The following is a 22,100-nucleotide window of genomic DNA, read 5'->3' as shown; positions in this document are numbered from 1 at the left end:
GATTTTAAACAAACCAAACCTTGCGCTTTTGTTTCGGGACAAACTCTTTATCTCAAATGAAGACAAATAAATAGACAAACCAAAATTGAAAAGTAATCGTGACTTGTTTACAGAAGACAATACCAACAAAACTGCCAGTTGTTTTTGTGAGTGTGTGTTTTCCCATGATCCCACAGCTTAGAGAGGGCCAAGCCAGCCAAGCACTTCAAGCCACAGCGCCACAGCTCCAAGCGGCCAAGGGGCCAAGGTCTATCATAGAAGCGCAGTAGTAGTCGCGCAGTGTTGACTCAGTCAGCGTCCAGTTCTTTTGGTTGAAGAAATTGTGCGACAAGTTCACATTGTCTAGCGTAAGCTCTGATAGTTGTCGGCATGTCTACGGTTGAAGAGACCACCGAGCTAAAAGCTGGCCATCCACCCGCAGGTAAAACAAGTCATCTTCGATCGGTGCACAAACTGTGCATATGGTTGCACCACGTTACACGTTGCAAGATCAAATCGAACCGATGAAGCCAACACCACGGTGGTGTTGACTCGCCTAAGGTATCCGCTTGCGATAGGCCACTTCTACGGTGCAACGCCAGCATAGCAAAGTCCTGATCGTAGAATTACCCGAGACTGCGGTGACGACCTACGTCTCTGCGTGTTTGCGATCTGTGAATGGCATTCAGGAAGTCGGTGGCGTGGGGAGGGGCAACCCGCGAAACTTCTATAATTTTATAACTTTATAGTTTTACCGTGGTATGCTTTATAATTTTAACACTACCTCGTTAACTTATCGCAATATTTTGTGATTTGTTACGTGTCAGAAGCTACGCATTTCTTAACGGGTCCGAAGACGGGCTTTTTCTGAGCACGTGTAAAGATAGTGGCTGGTCTCTTCGTCTTCGAGGGCGTTTTAAATGTTCAGGGTTGCTTTATAAATGTGACAGTCTCGAAATTGCAAAGTGACACGTTAGCGGAAATTATGATGCTCTGTTCAAGTCAGTACGTTAACCTTGGAAACTTATTCACTGGTCCGCACGCTTAGCTCGGCAAGCACGTAGATAAATTGCAAGCGCGTCAAACCTGTATTTCTCGTTTCTATTCAACATTTTTTTTTTATGTTATACGGGTCGATTTAGTGCAGTTTATGCAATAAAGTAATCTCTTCGGTATGTTTGGATAAGCGAGTTGTACAGGTACTAAGCAAACGAAGGGGAGAAAGCTGTGACTTGTGACGCTTTGTCGTATTTCGTGATTGCTACTGACCATGTGATGCTGATATTTTCTAAGAAAATTTGGAGACGCAAGAAACCAAATTAAACAATGTGAATTGGCAAACCAAGTGTGTTATTTTTCTTCTTCAAAACGTTAAAGCCTTTTATATGGATATATTAACAACATGGCATATTTTGTGTTGATATTGAATTTGTATCAAGTGCCCTCCTGTTTTTTGTGGATACCTGGTTAATATGTAACATGCCTCTGAGACTTTGTTCTTATACTCAACAGCAGCAAAGTGAAGGGGGTTGATTTCATCCTGGTTCCTTGCTTCCTCTTTACGTTGCATGTAATCTAGATTGAGCGACTATATTTATCAGACCCCAAAGTCTGACATCTACAAAGAGGTGGCAGAATGCTTGCATGTATACTCTGTCCTGCACTTTGAGTACCAATCATTAATTAGCTGAGCCAGTGGGGTGAGCGAGTGGTACCATACTCGTGATGGTCGAGCACTGACAATGTCAAAAAGGGATCCACTTTTGCCAGAGACACGTGTCCACTGAGAGTGATGGAAGCGCTGTGCCATTTGAGCCATGAACGAAAGTCTGCAACATCTTGCGCCAAAGAGCCATTTTTGTTATGAATTGCACCACACCTGCATCGAGATGGGTGTGGCGTAATTCCGTGCCACCTCTCACTAGTAATGGGACGCAAAGCAATAATACATTTTTATTGTTGGTCAACCCTAATGTTCGGAGAAGTAGAAGGAAAGGAAAATGGGGTGCAGTGGTAATCACACTTGTCCATAACACGGAAGTGTGCAGCTTTCTCCGGCGAGTGCTCAACTGGTGTCATTAGCAGCAACTAATCTAGTCATGTGGAGGAACACGGAGCAACTTGCTCGAGGGGTGTCCTGCCCGCTCTATCAGTGGCCGCGGAGCCCAGCCGAACGAAACCCTATCACACTCTTTGCAACCATCATAAAGCCTTATCAATAGAACAGAAAACTAAAGCCTGAGGGTTTATCAACTATGTCACTATCAAGAAAAAATAAGATTGCAATGCTGTGTTTTTAAAATTATTCACCATAACTCTTATTAAGCCGGCATAAAGTGTGTCGGCGGCCCCCAAAAGAGTAGGCAGGACACCCCTCGTGCGAAATGTTCCAGTGATTAAATTAGTTGCCACGAATGCCACCAGTTGAGTGCTCGCCGGAGTAAGCCGCACGCTTTCACATTATGAACAAGTGTGATTACCACTGTACAAATATCTACTTTACAGCTTCTCTACTTACCATATAGTTTGTTCCATCTTAAGACAAAGCACAGTCGAAGGCTTGAACATACACAACCACGAACACGCATACTAAAAGTGCAAGTCACGGGACATTCGCTCCACTTGATTGGTTTAGCCGATGTAAGAACATGAACGGCAAGATGTTTTGACGCTGTTTGGTTGGTCCCATTGGCTCGTAGCTGTGCTTTGAATTATGGTGAAACAATGTATTGAGATACTCATCAACCACGCTGGCTGGTTGCTGTACTGGCAGGTTGATCGCCGACATCGTCTAAATTTCCGGACAATGTCTTCTGTCGGGAGCTAAAAGTCGCAAGAAAACATTGCAAAATGGTAGGATGGTGGCTACTGTGATAAGACAGAACCAGGGTCCTGTACTCCTGATGAGATCATGTGATTATCATGTCTGCCGCATGCTTCTGTGCCGCCTCTCACCAGCGGCTTGTGCACGTCGAGCTTCATTCCACCAGAGTGCTATACTTCGTTTCAACTTAAGTCCAGATGCAGCCGATGCTACGAGGTAATGGGACCAATCAAGCAGCGTCAGAAGCGCAGTTCACTAGGCTTTTGTGTTTATTATGTGGCTCTGCAATGATAGAACATGAACACTATGATGGTGCGCTTTTGATGCTGTCCGATTGTTCCCATCAGCTCGTAGCATCAGCTGCGTCTGGACTTCAGCTGAAGCGAAGTATAGGAGCAGTGGCTGGGACATGGGTGAACGCCTGGGTTAGTGCTCACCCATGTCAGCCAGAAATTATGCACACAACTATTATAGGTTTACCTTCTTTGGTCTTGATTGTAGGTTGACCTCTATTTTTAAAAGAGCTGCATTGTGGAAGAGAAAAAACTATGTGGTTCTATATTTGTATAAATATGGTAGTCAACGTAGTTCCTGTGCAGCTATTAATCAGAAGAGCAGCAAACTTTGACGACTTCACTCTCCAATGCCGCTGGAGATCGGTGTCACTTTTAAAGCAGAAGTGTAGGTCTTCGTAATATTTATGGGTGATTGTTTTTGCAGTTTATGATATTAGAGTCTTGAGTTTGGTAGATTCATGAAACTTGGGGGGTGCATTTTTACTGATTGGCATGTTAGCAGATATGCTGTTTGTTTTTTTTCTGGCATTTTACAAAAATCATATTTACAGGCTAAATAATACTCTGACCAGAATCTTATTTCTAAATGGAAGGCTCTGTGTTCCGTGTGCATCCTATCTATTCTTACCACAAAAGGTAATAAGAAATATTCTTTAGTATCAGAGAGGAACCCCCAACCATTATCAATGATGAAATCATTTAGCGATGCAATCACTTTTTCATTTTCAAGTAATGTGCTGGCAGGTGTTGACACCTGCTCCAAAATTGTCAGTGCCTGCTTCCATCACTACATTGAGTGAAATGGCACTCGCCTCGTTATTGGTGAAGATTGTTGAAGACGAATCAACGATTGGTGCTTCATGTGCATCATGTAAGACAGTCTGGATCTGGACGTTTCTAAGCGTAGTAAGAAAAAAAGAAATTGTGTGTTTGTGTACTTCCAAATGTTAGTATCTTGGTGGCAAACGATTTCAGCGTTCACTCATCAGACTAGTTATTACGGAGTGACAGTGATGAAAGTACTGGGCCATTTGTGCCAAATTGCACCGTGAGAGGAAGTCTGCTACATCTTGCGCCAAAATACCATTTTAGCTAAGAATTGCGTCCCACTGGTGCCGAGATGGTTCAGAGCATAAAATTAAGAAATGAGATGTTTACAATTCTCTGTAATGCCAAATTAGAGCGCAGCTCTCGAGGGGGAGGGGAGGGTCACGTGTGATGTCACGTGACAGTCGGAAGGGTAAAATTTCCCCGCTAAATTTAGTGGGAAAAAGTTCTCCACTAAATATAGTGGGAAAATTTAACGGAAAAATTTCCCGCCATAATTAGCGGGGAAATCTTGCCCTCGTGACGTCACGTGTGACGTCATTATGGGAAACGTCCCATAATGCAACGCACGGTTATGCCGACGGCGACGCCGCTTAAGCTGGAAACGGGCGCCTAAGAGCTGCACTCTAAAAAAAAAAGTATTATTGGTTAGCCCTAATATTCAGAGCTAGGAGGAAAGACAGGTGGTACAAATGCACACGGCGTTTGATTTTAATTCGGACAGATGCATTTTAAAAGATTCTGTGAATGGTAGATTAATCCGGCCTGTACAGGTGAGTTGTATGTCCTGGGGGCGTAATGTAGGGTGCTGATTGTCACAGTACATCGGGTAATTCACTAAAATTTGTTAATTATCTTTTTATACAGTAGAAAAAGGCATATGATTCCAATTGGAAACTTGCCGAGTGTCATCTAAATCCACTGTATCGGTCAATTTGAGAAAACTTTGAAGCACGGGGTAAGTGTGTCACACTGTAATTTCCACTTGTGCAACAGGCACATTGCTGGCTGTCGAAAAACGCGTACGAAAAGTTTATCATCCACGTTTTCTGGCCGCCAGCATTGCGCCTGTTTCACGTGGTGAAGCTTTAGCTTAAGGTGAAACGAAGTATAGAGATTGCTCAACAATCATTAACCACGCTTGCCGGTTGATCACCGACATCGTCAAATTTCCAGGCGATGGCAGCTACTGGAAGAGACGAGACCAGGTTCCTTTACTCGTGATGAGATCATTTAATTATCGTGCCTGCCACATGTCTCTGTGCCGAGGTTCCATTGTCCCATGGCACTTGTGCCGCTCACGTTAAGCCTTTACCACCTTTAACCAGCGTGCGCGTTGAGCTTCACTGCTTTGCGCCGGAGTTCGGGCACGTAGCCAGGGGGGGGGGGGTGGCACAAGGCGTGACCCCCCCGAAATCTTCCATTTTGCTGGGACCTCCTCTCCCCCCTCTCCCTCATGCAGCATTTTGTCATGGGCGGGCCGCCTCTGAAACAGAATCCTGGCTACGTGCCGGAGTACTAGGAATAGCGGCTGACGGGGGGGAACGCCTGGGTTAGTGTCAAATGTTTGGAAATTAGGTACAGTACTATCACAGGTCTACATTCTTTCATCTTGATTCTAGGTTGCATCTGATTTTAGGAAGCTTTAGGAAGAATGAGAAAGAAACTCTGGTCTATATTTTAATAGTTACGGTAGTAGCTGTCGATCTAAAGAGCAGCAAACTTTGACCTAACTCTGGTTCCAACAATGCTAAAGACCAGTGTCACTTTTAAAGCACAAGTGTAGGTATTCATAATATTTGTGGGTGCTTGTTTTTGAAGTTTATGATAGAAGAGTCTTGAGTTGGTTAGGTTCATAAAACTTAGGGGACATATTTTTATTGATACACATTAACGGATATGCGGGCATTTTACAGAAATTATACTTACACGCTCAGTGAACTACCGAGTGTAAAAGAGAGTGAACTGTTGCATTATGATGCATCTTACAAAAATTTTTTAATACCCTTTGTAAATTAAACTTTCTCTTCACCTCAGCCCTCTTTCTACAAAAAAAAAAACTGTTCTTCTTTTGTCTTATCTATTCTTATTACAAAAGGTAATAAGTAATATGCTTCAATATCAAAGATGAACGTTTAGTTATGCCATTCCTTTCTCTTTTCTTTTTCTTTTTTTTCATTTTTAAGTAATGAGAGTTGATGTTGGCATCTGCTCCAAAAGTGTTGGTGGCTGCTCCAAATCAATCTTTTGCCTGCTAAGAAACCTGCTACAAAAGGCCAACTGCCACTTCCATCACTGAAGTGAGCACCGATGTGCTTGGAGAGGCTCAGTAGCACTAGGATTCCACGGGTGCCGCGGGCTGCTTGTCTTTGAAGTGAGACTTACAGTAGGGGAACTGGGGCTGGTTCAGAGAAAGTGTGACGAAACATAGTCCCACGACCTGGCTGAGGGGACAGCAGGACCAATACTGTAAAAAATGTGACTGTCCTTCCTGAATAAGGCATCTGGGCACTTTGTTCTAGAGGGAAGCTGTGAGCCCCTACCCCATGGTGATAATGAGGTACTCCAGACCAGCCAGACCATGTGTATCTCCACCTGCCGCACATTGTAGTCCCTTAGGCTTCCCTATGATTGCTTTTACTTTTGTGAAGATTCTGAAGAGTTGTTCATTGCTTTGTGCCGTGCAGTGAAGGCTGGTGGCATGCGCATCACTCAGCATAAAGTGTGCACCGGTCACGAGAAGGCACCTGAGCTGAAGAAGGAAGAGGGAGAAGAGGCTGCTGTGGAGGTGTCCACCAGGTAATGCCACTTTCCACTCTGCCAAAATCACTCTACACTCATACCTGTTAGAGTATCACATTCATGGGAGCTGAGGGGTTCAAATAAAGCTCTTCAATCGCTTTTCTGCCATCACGTGAGCATTCAAAACGGAATTTCCAGTGAGACCTTGGTGCAGCATCTGCATGTCTTTTTATAAAAGTTTATTTCTCGGCTTCTTCACATTGGCGGCTCGTCTCTTAGGAGGAGTTAGTTTCTTAGGTTCTTGACACTAGCTACTACTACCTTCATGCCCTTTTATTGCATGAGTACAGCAAGTTCGCTATTGTGGTGCCCTAACCAAATGTAGTTTGCCATGTGAGCCCAGTTTATTGGGTTGATGCCTAAGAACTGACTATCCTTGTATACTAGAAATGGGGATGTAGAAATCTCATCATTTAATTTCAGCAATGTCATTATTTATATATTTATGTATGAGCTTTGCTGCCTCTTTGGGCATTATAGCAATGAGAACATTAGAAAAGGGAACTGAAAGTGCAGTGTTTCTGTAAGAAAACAATGTACCATAAAATCCCATAAGGGCACCCACCGAAGAAATAAATGGTGAAAAACATGAGGTGGGCTATCTTTCACAATGAGACAGCAAAATTTTATAAAAAAAATGATAAACACAGGGGCACCTGTTACAAGCCATGTGACACAGGAACTGATAAAGCGGATCGCGGACATGGCACATTTGATTTTCACAATGCGATACACACGCGGGAGTTTGTTACAAACTCCTCTGTCAAGGAAAAAGATACAGCAGACTGCGGATACATAGGATTCATGTTTCATGGTGCAGTAAACACACAGAAACTGGCTACAGACTTGTATGCCACGAGAACCGGTGTCGTGGACAAAAAAAAAAAGCAGGATCACGCTACGAACTCTCATGTCACGGGAACTGATTATGCGCACGCAGATCGCAGACATAATACGGGAACTTGCTGTGAACTCGCTTGTCACACATACTGGCATGGCAGATTGCGGAGTTGATGTGATTCCAGTTGGACATGACGTAATGTTCGACGAGAATCGGGAGGGGGGGGGGGGGATATTTTTGCATTTTTATGTTACAGATATTTAGCCAAAAAAACGGAATGGACGCTGTCTGGAAAGGGCGTCCTTGCGGGATTTTATTGTAAATTGCATTTTCTTGCCCGCTTTCACTGAAAGAAAAACGAATTATGAGTGACAGGACAGTGCAGTTGTGTCTGCCAATCTCTCCAAAATCACCATTTTTTTCTCTCCCCCTTTCTCTCTAACTGCAAAGATATAGTCATGTGAATCATAAAATGGTGCCATTAAATAATTTTTGCCAAGTCGCCAATTATTTGGACATTGAGAAAATCGTAAGCATATTTTTTTGGCCGCCAATCGAGCAGCCTTTTCTTCTGGAAATACCCAGTCTTAGATAATACTTGAAAACAAATCTAGCACTCCTTTTTTATGTTGCTTATATTTAATCACTTAAACGTGCAATTGTTTCCATCTGTGCTCATTTTACTGCATATGGCATAAGGAAGGAACTGAGGTATACACCAACTCAGGTTTACAAACAAACTGAGCAACCCTAGCAGACGCCACCAGCGCAGCGCATGCACAATGGAGTGTGGACAAAAGGGTCACTGTCGTTTATAAACAAACCATTGGAATACTACAATGTCGGCGTCAGTGTGAGTCCCTGTGCTCTCGTCGCATTGGAATTGCTGATTCTATGTCTGCCTGACAATGTCGACTACTTTAGCGGCTTTAGCAAAATTAGTGAGGCTCATTACACCGCAAAGTTTCGCGTGAATAATATGACATGCAGCTATTCATTCCGCATGGACTCCGCAGAATGGACGCTAAAGCCTGATTCGCATGATGAGATTCTGCTCTCTATTTTCAATCATGACGTCGCTTGGGCTGCAAGAGCGTGAACCATAGCTGAGATGGTCGATGTCAATACTGAAAATCGCGAGCAGAATTGGACCAAGTGAATCAGGCATAACAAGTCGGTGGTGGCCACTGGTAACAATTATCTACATCTCCTTGTATCTACTGTTTACACCAAGCCTACCTACCCCAACCAACCCTCAACCTGGAAAGTCTGTTGAGGCCTGCAATTACTTCTTATTGCAATTACCGGGTCAATGTGTGGTCTACAGGTTGCTGTCATTTGAACTTTGAACGAGCAGATGACAATAGGCAGAAATGTTTGAAAGAGCAGACGACAGTTTGAACGATCAGGTGGCCGTTGGAACTTGAAGACACTGAATGTAGTCCACAGGTAATCGGTACAACTTGGCAGTTTTCCTGCGTTCATGTTGGAACAGCACAAATAAATCGCCCGCCCACAAGTATCCGTGAATTCAACCCAAAGTGCTTCCCGCACAAGCAGTCGTGGTCCGACGGCATCTGGTTTTCTTTTTCACGGCCCCTATCCACGTTCTCGGAGGAAACAAGCAGACAGAAAACACATGAAAACTGACCTTCATACCCTTCCCGACTTTTGGTACAGCCCCAGTCGTGACGTTTTGACGAGAAGGCAGGTTTTTGTCTGTTTTTTTTTTCCAAAACAACACAAATGCGTATCCTGCATGGTGACTTGTGCCCACAGCCCCAGATCGAAAGTGCGCCCGACGCGCCACCACCGCACTGTGGTGTAACAGAGCTGAGTTTGTTATAGATTGATGGACTTCATTTTTTTGTTTGGGAAGGCCACATATTTTCAATTAAAGTACATGCTGTTGTCTTGGTACAGGGAATCTAATTTGATTTCAGAAATTGTGGGCTGTTCATCTAAAAGAGTGACAAAAAGTTTGGCTCTTTCACAATCCATACATTGCAATTCGACCATAACAGCAGAAACTTTCGAAGGACTCCACTACTAATTCAGTGAAATGTATGCATGTTCTTTTCGGGTCTCGGATCCCGAGTCTAGAATGCAGGAGAAATAAATGGATGCCTTCTTATTTAAATCTGCTTTATTTTATTTCTAATTTTTGATCTTGCTCACCACCATTTTCCTTTGTTTGCAGCCCTCCAAAGCAGCACATCATGATTTCAGGAGTGGTAGCCAGGGTATGTATTGTTCCTTCATGTATTTTCAATCACTTCTGGTGATCTCCATTTTAACAACAAGGACATACAATTACCCGCCAAATAATTGTTTTGTGGAATTTAGTTTTGACCAAAAAATGTGGAATTTAAACATCAAATGCAACTAAACCTTTAAGGGGGGACACTATCCAGAAAAAATGTATTTCTGTAAAAAATGTTGATTTTGAAAAATGCCACATTTACATCCATCAACATCTAGAGACTATTCCCAGACAGTTTCATTTGTTTACATGGCATAGTTATTTTTTATAAATTATTTTCAGTCCAGCGTTGCTAAATAAAATGTAGAGGTTCAAGCACTTTGAATGTGTTTTTCCCCGTTCCACTTTTTGGGCATAAATTTTACTTTAATAAAACTATTTTTTCAATATGAAACTATCAGAGACTTAGTATTTGTGGCTTATATGCCAAAATTTTATGGAGCCGGTTACTATGAATTTAGATTTTGCATTTTCATGTTCCTTTATTGTGAAAAATTGTCATTTGCAAAACTTGGTAAATGTGAAGAAAAACTTTTTTTTTTCATAAACTTTTTTAACTTGAAAAATGCATATTTTCTGAAATTTCTTTTCATAGCAACCGGCAACAGGTATTCCAGTATGCATTCCACCAGAAAAATATGTGGTTATCAACACCATTTCTCAACGATAGATTCATTGAGCAGATTCCATGAAAAGCATTGCTTTACTTCGTTCTGGGGGTATAGTACCTTATAAAATCGTTTCACAGGGCTGAAACTTTGGATGATCTCCTCCCATATGGCTACAAACACCACCTGCAAATATCATGCCGGTTGAGTGAGCGATTAAAAAGTTGGCATACCCCGGTAGTGTCCCCCCTTAACAGGCAGATTTTTCTGTCTTTTTTTTTTTGTCCATAAAACACTAGAAGCGTGTTTTGCAATAAAAGGAGGGCCCTTTATAAATGAGACTAGTTAATAATAATAATAATAGTTTTATTAGCACAAGATTATTCACATACATTGATTTCTGCCTCACGAAAGCACTTGCGTGCTTGTGTGGTGGATTCATAAGTAGACTAAAACTTGTAATCAAAGTACCTCTAGTCGCTGTCAGGATGAGAATGGCCGGGAGGCCCTTCAGTTGCCCCGCCCCAGCACGAGCGTCCTACCTTCGATAACGGTGTCTTGCATGCCTCAAGCAATCACACGCAGCCAAAGCGCAGAGGAAAAGCAACGAGAGCACTCTCGTGTTGTCGGTGACTGGCCTGGAACTTTGGAATCTTGTCAATATCAGCAGATCACTGTCCTTTTCCTTGGCATTGGTGCACAATGCTAGCATGTTACTCTCAAGGCTAGCATTTTCTGAACAAGTGAAGGTGGTAGTTGAATTTTGCACGGCATACAACGTGAAACCTATTCATAACATGCTCCCAAAGAGTGTGTATGGAGCTGTTAGTGTCAGCATGCCTGTGGTTACATAGTGGTCAATACACTTTAGAGGTGGCAAAATAACCTTTGGAGACGAGCCTCAAAAGCGACCATCCCATTGACGGTGGATAACGAAGTTGTGACGCATCGCAGCTCAGGAATTGTGCGTTGCAGTTGGAATAGTCCAGTTGCAAATGTTCTGGAAGACAATTCCGCAAGGTATGGAATAGTCCTGTATGCTCCTCCTTGCTCCCATAGCGTCTACCATGTGGCGCTGAAGAGAGGTTAGAACAGCTGCCGGGCTGTCCTCGCTCGCTCGCTCGCCTCCGTTGTCTGCGACAACTGCCTCTGTACAGCTGGTTCCCAGAATTTTTGGCAGCAGAGGGCATTGCACATTTTTCAGCTGGTCTATTTGAAAAACATGCTTCGTCTCGTACGTAGTAAGAAACTGTCGAAGCTACTGGCGCAAGTGCACTGCTCAATCTAACGTCACTATTTTATGAGAGTGCGGGCAAATGAGATTCTAGATAAAGCTACGCGCCTGGTCCAGTGGCTTTAATAGCATTGTATGCTTTGTACGAAATGGAGCACAGGGTGTTTACGAACCGGGAATTGTCAGGTATTTTGGCAAGCCTGGAAAGGTGTGGGCGTTTGTACCCCAATCGGCATTGGTCAGGGAAATTGAGCTTTCCTTCCTCTGAGCAACAGCGATTGATAAGTATTTTGTTAAAGATAAGAAAGTAAGACTTCCGAATGAGGCAGACTCACGGGCCTCTTTTATTCAAATTGAGATAATGTGCCTGAAGTAGTGAAACAAAAAGAAAGTGGTTGAGTTGCACAGAACCACAAAAGGACTGCCATAACTTTAAACCCATCTTAAGGACATAAGTTTGCCGAGTGGTTTGTTCATAATAACACATTTATTCGGCAAAGAATATCCAAGAATTGATGGACATTGTAAGGTGATCCAGTGCGTGGTCACTACTGCCCTGTCAGACATGTCAGTGTTTTCAGATAAAAACTAAATTGCATTTTAGTGTCCAAACATGTTCTGTCCCCTTAGGAGTTGGTCTGGGTATTTTGATAAAATAGTCGGGAAAAATGTGAAAACCTGGAAAAATCGGGGGAATTTGAAAATGTCATTTTGGTAGGCACCACAGGAGTGTAACTGTGATAGCCGTTGTTAGGAACCTCGGCTAAAGTGAGGTTTGTGCACAATGGGTCTTGGAAATGTTGACCGATGTTCACAAGCGAGCCCAATTTATGGGAAACTTTTCCAGCCCTGCAAGGACGAAGGCGACTCATTTTTGTCACGCACATCTTGTAATTAAACATGGGTTTACAGTTAGGAGCCGGAAACAGAAACAATCAATGGCATGGCATTAAAGGGACACTGACACCCCCCAAATTTGTTTTTAAATTTTTTGCCAGGCGCTTCATTATGGTGTCGGGGGACTACCCAATTAATATTTTGCAACAGAGTACCGTATTTTTTTAATAAAGTCAAAAGGCGCAACTGCTCGAAACCGAAACCGAAACCCGACGGAGGTCGGAGAAGTGGAGAGAAGAGAGTGAGTGGCGGAAGTCACGTGGCTACACCCGACCGTGTGTTTTTTTGTTTTTTTTCTCCTTCCCGGTAGCAGACGACATGCGGTGTTTGGGAACTGCTCGCCGTGGGATTCTTTTGCAGTTATGTATGTTCCGCTCGTTGTTCTCTACTCCAAGATGAGTTGTCTTGTACATTGAGGAGTTGGAGATGAGTAGTGAGTGCCCGTGGTGAATTTTGATCGGCTCCGAAAAGAATACACCCAAGATGTTGCGTGAAAAGCTGGCTCACATGTCCCGCGTCCGAAACAGAAGTGGCATTGTGCGACAGAGTTTCCGAAAGATCAACGGGATCGGGACCAATGGCTGGCTGCAATTCCTGTAAACCATTGACGGGCACCTCGGAAAGCGGACGCTACCTGATTTATATGCTCCTTGTATTTTGTGGAAAGTGATTACATTGAGTTCGCAGGTGTCAAAAAGGATATCCCATACCATCTAATTCAGCGACGTGTCGTCCACAACATTTGTTTCTTTTTTTTTTTTGTTTCTTCAGTAATAATTGTAAAAAAAAAAAAAAAAAAAGAAATGTAGACATCAGAAAATATTTACAAAAAAAAAAAAAAAAAAAAAAGTTTCACGGGGGTTTGAACCCGGCTCTACCGGGTGCTACGGGGACGTCTTTCCCACTGAGCTACTGGGGCATATCGAAAATGGGGTATCTTTTTCCTTAGTAATAATTCAGCCGATAAACTGTAAGTTGGAAAGTTTGCTGCCGATTTTCCTCTAGCAAAAGCACTCCCGGGTCGAAGTCGGGATGCACCACGCATTGGCGACATTCTCACCTAGTAAAGAAATCGTACGCGTGCATATTCCACTCGAAGTAGACACGTCGCGCTTGACGTTTGCGCGAGCGATGTCTTCAGCCACGAGAAGGGAGCGACGGCTCGGCGACGTCTTCGTGCAAATCGGCTTGGTGGTCGGGCGTGTCGTACGGGATGAATACCAATTCTTTTGACCAGTCCCAAATTTCTCTTTTAAAGGCAGACAAAATTCGCCGGTACCGCGAACGACAGTTTTGAAATAGAGGTCCCACGCCCGTCGTCCGCTGCCATCGCCGTCCCTGCGAGTCCCACGATACGCGAAACGACGCACGCACAGAATGCTTCCGGTTGTCTGTGGAACTTTTTTTTCAATCAACGTATTTGCAGCTTTTTAGAAGCCACAAAAAATGGGTTTTATATTTTTTTCTATTTTTAATATTGAGTGTGTGCTTTCAGTGACCCACGACTTTGATTAAATTTGGTGGTCGCATCGATACCTTAGAAAACGGCCCGTGACCGCGGAAAAGAGAGTGAGCGAGACTCGAACCGGCCAGTTCTTGATCGGCGGTTTTCGGGCGGAAAAAAACCGAATTTCGAGCCGCAAATTCTGTTCTGGGTAGTTGAGCTCTCATATGTCACGTACAACTAAAAACCTCGGCGAGCATAAATACCCTGTCAGTGTCCCTTTAACTTAGTTCACCAAGGTGATAAAAGTTCGAGAAGCAACCCTGTGTGCACAAAATCATCCTGACTGTGTTTTGTGACGAAGGTGGTCTGAGAGAAAAAGAAGTCTTGCAAAAGAGGAAATACTAAAGATGGGGTATATAGCCAGAGCTAGAGGTCTGCATGGGCCAATATTTAGGAGCCTGGCCCAGCCCGGCCTGCTCTCTCTTGGGCCCGGGCCCGCCCGTGGCATGGTATTAATTTTCGACAGCCGGCCCGACGCTAATTTTCACGTGCCCACTGAGGCCCGCTCTATTTTTGCCCAGTATGAATAGCTCATAAATTGCGCGTCAAGGCAGCTCACTTGACAATGCTATACAAATGTTAGCTACGGTTCTCGATTGTAGTATCCTTTTTTCTTTTTGTCTTTCTTGCCATTATTAGTCTAACTAACCTGCAAACCTAGACAGCTTGTTAAAAAAAAAGGGCTCGAGGTACACCTAAGCACTTCTTATGAGTTGTGAATACGAAAGCATGTACATCATACTTCCTCTCTGCGTGTTGGTGCGCTGACGGACATGCAGCGCCATGGGATGGCCGGTCGTTGAAACTGACTCCCTGCATCAGTTTCAACGACCGGCCACCCTATGGCGCTGCATGTCCGGCGAATGGGAGCCTTGTCGACGCGTGCCAGCCAATGGGACTGAAGTGTAAAAGGTGTCGTTGGCTAGCTTTGCGCATGGTTTCATAGCTGGCCGCTGGCTTGACTCGGAAAAAGAACTTAAGGTGCCGTTTGGCGCAGTTCCAAAGCTGATAACATTGACTCGCTCCACAAAACAGTTTTTGCATTAAAAAAAAAATTCACCCCCACTGTCTTTTTATGGCGACCAAACCTGCATATCAAAAAGAATGAAAAAATAAAAAATAGCTAGCAACAACAAACAAAACCATGTGCTAAATTTGAAAAGGAAGGGAAACATTGCGACGGGTTTGGACAAGACGGGCAAAGTTCTAAATTGCCCACCAAACTGCACAAAAAAGATATTTATTTATATACATATATATATATATATATCGACCGACACGCTGTTTACAAACAAGCCCGCGTTTGCCCACACAAGGTGTGGGCACTGCGCTTGCATAGAAGCCGAATTCGCGTGAAGTGAAGCGCATGCGCATGCGCAGTGCCGACGACAGCGCCACCGCAGCTGCGTGACGTCAGGGCCGCGTGTTGGTCTATATATATATATACATATATATATATTTTAAAATACCGGGGGAGCACCTACCCCACTTTCACTAGAAATTGGATTAATCTAGACATGAGAGCTTGTCCGGTCAAGTCGGTCGCTTTACGTATAATTTACAGAATTCCCATGTTTGGAACACGTTAATAGTGGGCGCTTGAACGAAGCGGGTGCTTCCGTGGTATTTTGCGGTCAAGGGGGAACCTCTTCACACATATTGTGGATGCACACACTCGTACATACAGATGGTTTATGCCTGGCGGGAGGGGCATTGTGTAGGCACGTATGTGTGTTGTGTGGCTTGATGGAGAGAAGAGATTTTACGAAGGCGACGCCGGCAACGAAAATGAACACTGCACTGGCCGCTCCGCTGGTGTTCTGCATGAGTGTTAGGTGCACATAGACCGAACCGTGCAAACACACATACACACACACACGCATACGCTTTCAGCTTTTGGGTCTCCCCCACTGTGGTCCTTCCCCCGACACCCCAAACAAATTTCCAAAAGCATTGCTGCTTAAAAAAAAAAAAAAAAAATTAAAGGCTGGCTTGACTTGCTTTGTGACTTGAGTGCGAGTCCCGTGCCTGGTCTGGGGCCCTTCATGAATGTAACCGTGAAGTCCGGCTCGTGGGCCGGGTTGGGCGGCCTGTACCCATACAGATGTCTAGAGGCAAATAGGCAAAATTTTATACCGAGGGAAGACAATGAAACTTTCAGTGGTATATAAAAAAAAAAAAAAAATAAGGTATTCAAACAAAAATGAATTTTGTGAATCTAGCATACCAGGAACATGCCAACCTCCCACCAGCCAATACACAAGGGAAGCGATTTGGATGAACTGTCCTTTGTCATCAGACTCATAGTGCAGATCTGGCATTTTCTGACTACCACCTATTTGGCTTGTTAATACACACATTCTGTTGATAACGATGAGCCAAAACAGTGTTTTTACTGTCTCCAAGGTCAAAGCAGAGACTTTTAAGAGCCAGGAATTCCACATATCTGTCAGCAATGGTAAAAGTATGTTGATAACATTGGAGACTATTGCAAAAAATGTCTAAGTGTTTGTCAAAAATGTTGGAGTGAATGTCAATATAAACGTGTTATACTTTTTCAGACAAATATTGGGAGGCATTACTTTTACACCTCCCCCTCTTCTGTTAAGCACGAATAAAATGCGAACAGCGGAATGCATTGCTTTCGGTACATGCTGCGCCACCAGGAGACCCATGGGAACCGATAAAACTGCGAGGGTGTGCGTCCTACTTTATTGTATTTGATCCTCGCTCAGCGCAGCCCAAGCTTCAGCGCTGCGCCGGCGGTACGTTGGTAGTCTCATCACAGCCTTTGTCACTCGCTCGGCTCATGCCGTGCAAGCAAAACAAGAACTCAAAAGGAGGTGTCTGCCCTCATCCTTTCTTTTTAGTTTTTGTTTTTCTTGCATGGCACAGGCTGAGCAAGTGACAATGGCTATGACAGAACTACCAATGTACCACCGGTACAGTGCCAAAACTTGGGCTGTGTCAGTCTATCATAGAAATATACCAATCATTCATTCCTGTTAACAGGTGCGATTCCTAGGTTTCCAGTTGTAAGAAACAATCATGTGATAGCAAGATTGGTACTAAGCACAAAAGTATTCATAAAAAAGATTATTGTATGCAGTACAAAATACACAGAAAAAAAATGTACAACAAGCTTTTCTGGAAGTATTCCTCTTGGAGAGTGGGTATTATACAAGTTGTACACCTTTCCAGGCTCTAACATACATTAAAGGAGCCATGCAAGGATATTGGGTTCAAATGCTTCTCACTTACACCAGCATACTGGCACTATACTCGCACACAATTCCACTGATCCAGAAGCTTCTTTGTTGCAGTGTAAATACTGTAGACGACTTAATTTTCACAGGCTCAAATTTTCGCGAATCGGGCCAAAGCTGAAAATTTGAAATTATTCTCTGGTTCTAATTTTCGGGAATCGAGTGTAGCTTCCGTAGCTTTCACATATTTCCCGAATTGTTTGCAGGACATATTTTTCGCGAATTGTAGGCGATTCGCGACATTCGCGAAAATTTAGTCGTTTACAGTATGCAATGTTAAAAGCAGACTACCGAAAAATCCCCAGCAAGCACCCACTCAAAATTAGGAGATGATCATGTAAAACTGGGGGATGGGCGCTTCTTAGGTCTACAACATATAAAAATATGTCCTTCACGTATTTTCCGAATGTTACAAAATTGAGGGGTGGGCGCTTATTGTACAGTAGACTCATTATTTCAAACTCCAGAAAGCCACAAATTTTGTTTGAATTTTCAGAAGTTCATCTAAATATGATGAAAGATAAAATAGTGATTTGCCATATGAATGGCTACACATATAAAGCAGGTATTTGATGATTTCCTCTACATAGGCCTACTGATCATAAGCAGGTATGCCACACATGAAACATTTGTGAAATGTATGACATAAGTTTATTTATCCCTCAAAAAGTTTGTTTGTTATGAACTGTTTAGCAACTCAAAACAAAATTAAGTGTGTTCATCGGCCAATAAGTTGTCTAATGTGGACTATTAAGCAGGGGACATGTGAGTAATGAAACCGGGCACCGCGCAGCAGTTTTAATGGCCACTCGGGCGGACGTTGTCACGTGGACCTATGCCATGCCGCCACGTCGCAGCGTCTGCGCAAGTTCCTATGGAAATTTCTGTGTGGTGCCCGTATTCATAGCAACTTGCGCAGATGCTGTGACGTGGACCTATGGCATGCCGCCACGTTGCAGCATCCGCACAAGTTACTGCGGAAATCTTCGCGTTGTGCCCGTTTTCGTAGCTCATGTGTGCCCTGCTTGAGCCCCGTTGAGTATGCATCTCGCCAAGCACGGGTGCACTGCGGAGAAGCAACACCTGCGGAAGCAAGCTCCGCGGGTGTTGCCTCTTTGCAGTGCACCGGTGCTCAGAAAGAAACGCACTCAGCGCGCTCGACAAATACGGCGACCAAAGACAGGTTGTGCCATGCCATGTGCCAGCTCAATGCACAACTCTAGCGTTTAAGCAAGCAAGCATTACCTTCTATATAGTTTGGCCAAATTTTTATCTACTACATTCAAAACCCGCGGTGGTGTATTGGTGTAAGCGATCTTCCAGTGGGTTAACCTTTTTTGGGGAACCTATGGAAGGACTACCTACTGTCCTTCTACCACCCTGTTGAGCATTGACAAAAGCTCAATGGTTGGGTCACAAGGTTGCATAGTTTGCATTTAGGGCAACCTCCAAAGACAGGTTGTGCCATGCCATGTGCCAGCTCAATGCACAACTCTAGGGTTTAAGCAAGCAAGCATTAGCTTCTATATAGTTTGGCCAAATTTTTATCCACTACATTCAAAACCTGCGGTGGTGTATTGGTGTAAGCGATCTTCCAGTAGGTTAACCTTTTTTGGGGAACCTATGGAAGGACTACCTACTGTCCTTCTACCACCCTGTTGAGCATTGACAAAAGCTCAAGGGTTGGGTCACAAGGTTGCATAGTTTGCATTTAGGGCAACCTAGGCAACACGCTGAAGGCTGGCTCACACATTTGTGTCAGTTGCGTCTAGAAAACGACAGTAACAACTGGAATGGCATCACAGTTGTTACTCCCGATTGCTTCACGAAGGTACTTTTTGCATTGCTTGGCACGTTGTGTACAGTGAGCACCTTTCCCGGTAACTTTGTACCTTTCCCGGTAACTTTGTACCTTTCCCGGTAACTTTGTACCTTTCCCGGTAACTTTGTCATTGCTGTTGTTTCGGTCACTCTGAATGCAAGCAATGCAGCTGTCTGAACGAGGCTTGATACGACAATCACCGGAGAACTGTTTGCCTTACACAACATAGGAAGCAATGCAAGGCATTCCTTAATCATTTGGCCATTATGAGTTGCATCTTTTCTTGTGGCCTTGGCGTTACTTCTCTTTTTGGTTGTTGCAGTAGACACAATCAACTCGCCTTCCATCGCTTTACTTCGGTGGCCATCATGACAACTGTCAACAGCATGCAATCACGGAAGATACGAGAGAGTAGTAGAAATCGCGAAAGGACGTGTTCCGTCCAGTTCATTGTTTTCCCGCTAGGTGCTGTCCGTTTCGCTGGAGTTGTGAATAGAAAACATTGGCTGCGCAAAATCATCACAAAATCAAGTGACCATGTGGATCTGCTGCTGGTTGAGGGTGTGAATACTGCTCGTTGTTCTCGCAATTTTTTCTGATACTGCCATTGTGCAAAGAGGAAGCTAATACTTGCTTCATAGGTTATGAGTAGGATTCCGTGTTTTCGGAGTTTATTTCTCGTGAAATTCGGAGGGTGTTTTTTGGAGTTCATTTTTCGCTGGGGGATTTGGGGTTTATCGGAGTTTATTTTTGTTAGATTTCCAATTCTTTAAAATTCAAAGTTTATTTTACTGCGTAAAATTTTAAAAATTTAAAAAACAATAAATAAGGTTTGGGTAACCATCACCCGTTGTCCCGAAGGAACCTTGGCGTGCTAAAAGGCAAAAAACTTTCGTCAGTAGTTCTAGATTTAAAAAAAAAAAAAAAAAAAAAAAAAACGAAGTAGAATCTTCTTGGGACCACTGACTTTTGTGGTCTTATAAAGTTTAGTTGTAAAGCTCCGTCTTTTTTGCTGTTTATTTTGTCGCTGTGACTTTGAAATTCGGAGTTAAATTTACCGGCGAGTGTTTTTCGGATTTATCCATATACACGGAACCCTAGTTATGAGCTTGAAAGGTTAATTCGATGTGGTATTTACTGAAAGTGGGAAAATCGTTGCATGGCTCCTTTAACCTTGACCCTCCCCCCCCCCCCCCCCCCCCCCCCCCCCATATCTGCTAAACTGTATTGGTTGTACTTTAGAGCATATTAGCTCTTCACCTGCCAAGACAGTATTCTTGAATTCTCTCTTATTCATGGAAGTTACCTTTTTTCTTGATGCCATGGTGGTTGTGACTTTTTCTTCTGTGCAGGGCGATGCAGACTTCCCTACAGAGGCAGTGCAGGCATACCATAACAAGCCCCAAGCATCGCACGATTACAGACCTGCCGCTAGCAAGACCAATATTATCCACCAGCCAAGGAAGTAGGCATTTTAGAACTGCAAAAGCTCATGGCATTCGCTTGAAGATAGCTGGGAAAAAAAAAAAAAAAATCTGCTTTGTTGGACCAACTTTGCTTTCACGAGCCCCCTGGTTTCAGGGAGGTGTTTTGTTTTTGTTGTTTTTCTTTCTTTGAGTAATTCTGGGATTACGGGTTAAGTTCTCTTCTCCAGATTTTCGCTTTGTCTTGCAGTATGTGGGATATTTCATTTTTAGGGTCTTTTATCTTTGTTTTGCTTTTGTGTGAGGTTTTGTGTTGATACACACCAAACTGTTTTGTCTGCTGAAGAAGGTGGTGTTTGTGGTTTTCTTGTAGAATGTTGGAAATAAACCGCTCGACTGGTAAAGGTTCTTTTTGTAGTTCCTTTTGCTTGTGTTCCTCTTTTTGCTGCTTGTCTAATGAAAAGCAAACGAAGCAATGAGTTTCAGTTAGACTGAGATGTCTCTAATCTACCAAGCAACTATTTCAATAGAGTTAAGAATATTGGATGATTTAGAAACTTTAACTTTGGCTGGTTTGGATGCCTCAGTCCCTCTTCGCATACTGTAATATCCCGAAAAATAGCCCGCCTAGAATCGAGAACAAATTGTGTGAAAATAAGGAGTGGGCTAACTTTCGGTGTGCAATCAAGAAAAGTTGAAACAAATGCTATTTTTAGATCATATGTCTTTGTCAAACATATCGCAGCGAAGGGTAATGAAGCAAAGATTATTGCACTTCCCCGTCAGCAATGTTAGCTTATATCCCGCCACGACTAACTAGGCGCATTTGCGCCAAGATTATGATAGATCCAAACACTGATTACTGGGAGTGGAGTTAACATCCAATGTGGTTGACTGGAGTGCAGTCACAATCTCGGTGATGATCTTCGTGTTCTGACTCTGTCGAACCCTCCGCTTCGTATTTAGCATATCCATCCTTAAGTTCATTCCTGACCTTCAAAAGTCCCGGGTTTCGCCACCAAATTGTTGCATTTTGAAGCGCTCCTTAGTTCTATGGATTTGTTGGTGGCGGTATGGTCGTTAAATGCAAGACAGGACAACTGGCTTCAGTTGAAAAACCGTTTACTCTTTTACTCGAACAGACACGTTTGCTCTGCTCGCGCTCGCTCTTGTTGTACCTCCAAGCTAAAATCCCATGCAGCCGCTTTAATCAGGCTGCAGTGGCTGCGGTCCCACGGTCGCAACAATAATGCCCGTGCTGGCTGTACTTCGGCTCGTGTTCGCAGTACAAATGTCGCGTCTGTGCGGGAGTAACGTAATACGTTCTAATTGCAAATCAATGGCCCATTCATCTTCAGTACCTTATGGCAAAATCTGATATATGTCTCCGCAAACGTAACCGGTAATGAAAAAACAAAAAGCGCAGGTTTTGATATTTTGGAGACATGCCCTACGAGTTCTAAGTTTATGGATTTCTAATACGACCAAGTCTCGTTCTGATTTTATTAG

General features: G+C 43.5%; 1 protein-coding gene across 1 annotated transcript; it reads left to right on the top strand.

Moving 5' to 3' along the window:
- The first annotated feature begins 153 nt into the window (after positions 1–153).
- On the top strand, positions 154–20,995 carry LOC8030152 (death-associated protein 1). The gene is made up of 4 exons (XM_002409332.5): positions 154–421; positions 6,615–6,726; positions 9,771–9,813; positions 20,520–20,995. The coding sequence occupies exons 1-4, from the start codon at positions 370–372 to the stop codon at positions 20,634–20,636; spliced, it is 324 nt and encodes a 107-aa protein (XP_002409376.1). The 5' UTR covers positions 154–369; the 3' UTR covers positions 20,637–20,995.
- Positions 20,996–22,100: the final 1,105 nt, after the last annotated feature.

The sequence above is a fragment of the Ixodes scapularis genome, unplaced genomic scaffold (assembly GCF_016920785.2).
Source record: "Ixodes scapularis isolate PalLabHiFi unplaced genomic scaffold, ASM1692078v2 PGA_scaffold9__187_contigs__length_104089568, whole genome shotgun sequence".
Classification (NCBI taxonomy): Eukaryota; Metazoa; Arthropoda; class Arachnida; order Ixodida; family Ixodidae; genus Ixodes; species Ixodes scapularis.
Note: the sequence above shows the minus strand (reverse complement) of the source record. Positions and strands in the feature narration are given on the sequence as shown.